This window comes from Montipora foliosa, chromosome 9, assembly GCF_036669935.1.
Source record: "Montipora foliosa isolate CH-2021 chromosome 9, ASM3666993v2, whole genome shotgun sequence".
NCBI classification, from domain to species: domain Eukaryota; kingdom Metazoa; phylum Cnidaria; class Anthozoa; order Scleractinia; family Acroporidae; genus Montipora; species Montipora foliosa.
The window spans coordinates 8,979,219-8,984,218 of NC_090877.1; the positions used below are offsets into that span (position 1 = coordinate 8,979,219).

General features: G+C 37.8%; 1 protein-coding gene across 1 annotated transcript in view; it reads right to left on the reverse strand.

The window, feature by feature from the left end:
• LOC137971424 (polycystin-1-like protein 2) overlaps nucleotides 1-5,000 on the reverse strand; it is a 24,575-nt gene that overhangs the window by 17,302 nt on the left and 2,273 nt on the right. The window contains exons 3-7 of the mRNA XM_068818252.1: nucleotides 4,229-4,677; nucleotides 3,046-3,152; nucleotides 2,131-2,183; nucleotides 1,864-2,006; nucleotides 1-390 (exon numbers count right to left, since the gene is read on the reverse strand). The exon at nucleotides 1-390 is cut by the window's left edge and continues 373 nt beyond it. Coding sequence (XP_068674353.1) covers nucleotides 1-390; nucleotides 1,864-2,006; nucleotides 2,131-2,183; nucleotides 3,046-3,152; nucleotides 4,229-4,677 — 1,142 coding nt within the window. The remainder of the gene's footprint in view (nucleotides 391-1,863; nucleotides 2,007-2,130; nucleotides 2,184-3,045; nucleotides 3,153-4,228; nucleotides 4,678-5,000) is intronic.

Genomic DNA, 5,000 nt, shown 5'->3' on the forward strand with positions numbered 1-5,000 from the left:
TATTTCCGCCTGAAATTTCAGCTCGTAGCGGGGATTGTACTATTTTGAAAAAAACTCGAGCGCTCCCAATCAAATAGGGATTACTTGCAAACGCTGCCCTAAAGTCTACAAAATATTTTCCGTAACCAAGCTGACGTTTTTGTAGGTTCCATTCGGTGGTTTTTGTATCCAGGAGAACGGTCCATACAATAACCGTTTCTCCAGAATCATTTACTTTGTACCTGGACAAAGACCACTGAAAACGTAGCGTGTTGGACGATTTGCACATTGTTTTTGTCACGTTTCCTTGTACGATGAAATCCTTAGATCGAAGAATTGCAACGGGGTCTTCTTCGTTAATCGAACTTGGCAAATTCTGGATAGTTACCTCAGGCGGTAAACAGGACAAATCTGAAGAATAATAGAAAATGAAAAAAGGACTAAGAGTGAGTCCATTTCTTTGTGCTGGCAACCGTCAGATATTCATGTTTATGGCCTTTCAGTAAAAGACAGCATTGATCATGTTAACTTACTACAAGAAATCAAACTTGCTTGAATAACTATCAAACTATCAAACTTTCTTGAATAAAATAAAGTTAAAAATTTCTACAACAAGGAGCGCATGACCATGAACAGATGACATTGATATATTTTCACAGAGCGAGTGACTGACCGAGTACGCTGTTAACAAGCAAACGCGTAAACTGTGACTACGCGGCTAATTGGCTACTTGACTACGTAAGTTTCCATGTTATATTTCTGATTTCTTTAAGGTTCCGTGTTTCACATTATAACTTAAGGGGAGGTGGTTGTAACCTTGTTCAGCCCTCCTATAACAACCAGTATTTCCATAACTCTTTTACTTATAAGATTACTCACCTATGGAACAAGCTACCTACATATACTAAACAGTCACCCAATTTAAATGCATTTCATAAAAATTTGGAGTCTATTAATCTTTTAAATTTAAGGACTAGTTGTCTATGCAATTATTGCCAATCGTAAATTGTTTTCAATGTTTATGTGACAATTTTAGGCTTGATGAGTATATATTTACAACTGAATATTATCTAGTTTATTATAGTTAGATAACAATTGTTTATAATTTCATGTATGTAACTCCTACTTAATTTTGATATTATTGTTATCATGTGTTTACTTTTATTTTTTAGTTCTGCTTTTGTCATGCGTTTTATACATGAGCCTCTGGCTCGGATACTGAAGGCAGCATCAATCCCACGCTATGACTTTAATAAATTGATTGATTGATTGAACTTCTACCTCTTACATGAATCAGTGACAATCATCGCTATGGGATACTTCATCTTTTTTACGCTTTAAGAACGAGGTATACCCTGAAGTTTGCGAATAACAGAGTAGCCGCACGTTTTTTAAATTCTTTGGAGTAGGCGAGTATTCTACAGTAAAGCGCTGTTGGAGCGATGATAGGCAAGAAATTAGCGAAAATCAAGCTTTTTCGTTCTTTCGGAAAACGTAGATGTCAAACGTTTGCCGACGACGCGATGCTAAGTAGTTTAGATTGATTTTCCTGCGTTTATAACAAACGTGCAGTAGTCTGTCGTTTGACGTTTGCCGTATCATGAAAACACAGTGGTAAGTCTCTGAAATCATTGGCCTTAAACAATGAATTATTCTTTGGATTGAGAAATTACCTTTGGGTTGAGGAATTACCCGAGGGATTGACAATGGTCATTACTGCAACCCAAAACTTATTTAAAAACTCTTCTTAGTTAAAATAACGTGGTATATGAAAATGCTGTAAGATAGACCGAGTATGGCAGTTGTACTCTTCTGGTAATGAGCTCCTTCTAAAGCTTGCAAAGCCGGCGGACGTACAAGAGAACTTGATGGGTAACAGATTACCTTCAGACCCCCAGAAGAGCGCAATCCAAGAATCGTTTCCAAGTAATCCAGACCTGTTACGATTTTCTAGTTCTTGTTCAAGTTTTGCTATGTCTTCATTTTTTCCAATCGTCAAAACGGCAGTGACCTCAACACTTCCTGGTCTGAAACGAGAGTCATATTTCTTTGAAATAACATGACGCTCTCTCGATATTAACGAATGATGACATATGATATATGTGGGCGAGAGCAAGCCTACGCCCAAAATGTTACGATGAAAAAAATTACCTCATGAAAATCAGTTTTACGGCTTTGACGTATGGAGACAGATTTGAGATAAGCTACAAGCAAACAAAAATAAAAATTGAATTTCAACTTAGCTGTTGTTATATTTTCAGCCACCTCACACGAATTCAACGAATAAACAAGGAATGGACAAAAAGCGGTTAGCCTTTTTAATCCGTCGTCTAACTTAATTAAGCAACACGCAAAATAGTACGGTTGGTTAAGTACTGGACTATCCAACACTCAGGATCTTTAAAAAAGAAAGGAGAAAGTGAAGCCTTTGAGATGACATCTGAAAATAGTGAGACTTAAGACCTTAGTCTTCTCGGATACGAACGACAAAATTAGGATAGGCCCCGTGTCACAACACGGACTTGTTGAATACTTCTGTGGGACTTTAAAGAAACCTCACACTGTTCGCGAAGAGTAATTAAGACATGGAGCTCCCGTAGTTGTGGTCAGGCGTCATTTCACTCATGGGTTTTGTGAGTTGGGTGAGATCACTAATGCCCTGATAGCGGCTGCCAGAGGCTCCTGTACACACGCTGATGTCCGATCTCATCCATAGATCGAATCTTGCTTCTACTTAGCATTTGAATATATAAATAGAAAATGCACTCCGCTTCATAACCGTTATTAAAACGCTCATATTATACTATTAATATATACTTCTATCATTAATAATGAATGAATCAATAAATGAATTCCGAAAAAAATAGACGAAAGATTTGAAACACTTTTGAAGCTACAATAGATCAACTCTACCATTTTGACTTGATTTTTGTGTAATTTACTATATTATCGAAGTGACAAAGATTATAATGGGTAAAATAATTAATCTTATGCACTTTGAACATTATATTAAATATTGCACTTAGTTAAATTTTCTCTAATTTTATTGATTTTAGAAGACCTTACCTGAGATTCGGTAAAGCTAACAAAAGTCTTGTGTTGCGAAGAAGAAGTGTTTAGAAACCGTAGATCAAATTTGATATCTCTCCATCGAAAGACCAGTCGGAATGACACTGTGACAAATAAAGATGAATTCATAAGAGAAATAGTTGTCATTCAGGGTTTTTTTAAAAAGAAGGAAGGAGAGGCCTTTGCTATATTGTGAAGAGAAGGTAGAAGTGATATCTTATCTATTGAAAGACGAGACCCGAGTTAACGACGGTTACGGCAGCGACAAGGCCCTAAAAAACAATCATTAGTTGAAAGAGGCCGAAATAATCTTGCTGCACGTGCGGAGCGCATTTTAGCAAATATCCTTCCCCGAGATTATATTCCTGCTGTACTCTGCATAACGACAACATGAAATCACCAAATTTGAAGTTTTGATGACAACGAGAGCATACAAATCATGATGAGCCTCTCATTCTCTATTTTTACTCTGAAACCACTCGTACCAATTTAATTCTAAGATACTTGGCATACATTCAGCGACGCGAACAAGATAGAATAATTACGACACTGCGGCAAAGTTATATTATGGAGCTTAAGCAACGACAACGGCGACGGCAACGAGAACGTCACAAATTTGCATATTTGGTGGGCAAAAACAATAGCTTTGCACGCCCTGCGTGTCTTTTTCACTTGTGTCCATTTCTTTGCCGTCGTGTGCAAAACAACAACGTGAAATAGCTAAATTTGATAGAGCTGCGTCATAAAGGGATCCAATGAAATTAGAGGTTGTAAAGAGCTGCGTCCTATCTCAAATTTGAGGTTTTATGCATGAAGGACGTCAGCGTGCTCTTGAGGATAAATTTTCATTTTCTTCCCTAAATTGACGCCGTTCCGATCAGTGTCACTTTTCAGGAACTACCACACCCTTGTCATATTAAAAAGGTTGAACTGATTACAGCAACGTGAATTTATATTTTGAGATGATGTACTCGTTGCTGTTGCCGTCGTCGTTGCTTAAGCTCCTTATTCTGAGATGACGTTTTCATCGACGTCGCCGCCGGTCGTAGATATTTAAGTCCCTATTTGTTGCGATGGAGGTAGGGTGCTGATATGGGAAGAGTTTTCATTCAAAGAGAAGCTCGAGAGGCCGATCTACACCTTGGTGTTGCTCTAATTTACCTTCCAAAATGTTGCCTACCTTCAGTAGAAGTTGGAGGACGTTGAGTTGTGCTTGGTTGTAGCTGGAATATTGAAGAGCTCATGACTACCTTTGGCAAAGGTTTGGAAGTTGAATTGATTACAGAAGTTGAAGACGTCAAGGATTGAGATAAATTCTTCAAATTAACTACGGTTTGTGAGATCTCGGGTGAAGTGAAAGCAGATGCCGCAGCTGTCACACTTATAGCTTCACTACCAAAAATTGAAAATTGAACAGGCACTGAAGTGGTGACAAGCTGGTTTGAGTTGATTGCAGAAGCCGAAGGCGTCGCAGCTCGGGATAAGATGTTCAACTGTGAGGTCTCGGTTGAAGTGAACACAGATGCCGTGGCTGTTGCGTTTTGAGTAGCTGTATCGGTGAAATTGAAAGTCGGAAATTCAACAGTGAGTTCCTTACCAAACAAAAATTTTTTCTCAGCTTCTTCACAACTTTGATAGATAAAATGTTCAGTTGCTTTCATGGAGTAACAAATTTGTATGGGATAAAAATATGACCGTAGAAACAGGCCGACTGTGTAATCAGATTCTTTACTACTAATGAATGCTATTCAAATAATTTTTTAAGAGTGGTTTGCTTTCAAAGTCCTCATTTCTTAATTTTTATCTTGAAATTCAACATGCAAGTGCGTTTTTCACTTCTGTCCATTTCTTTGCCGTCGTCTGCCAAACAACATCGTGAAATAGCCAAATTTGAGGTTTTATGGAGGAAGTTAGCCCTTAGAGATAAATTTTCATTTTCTCCCCTTAATTAA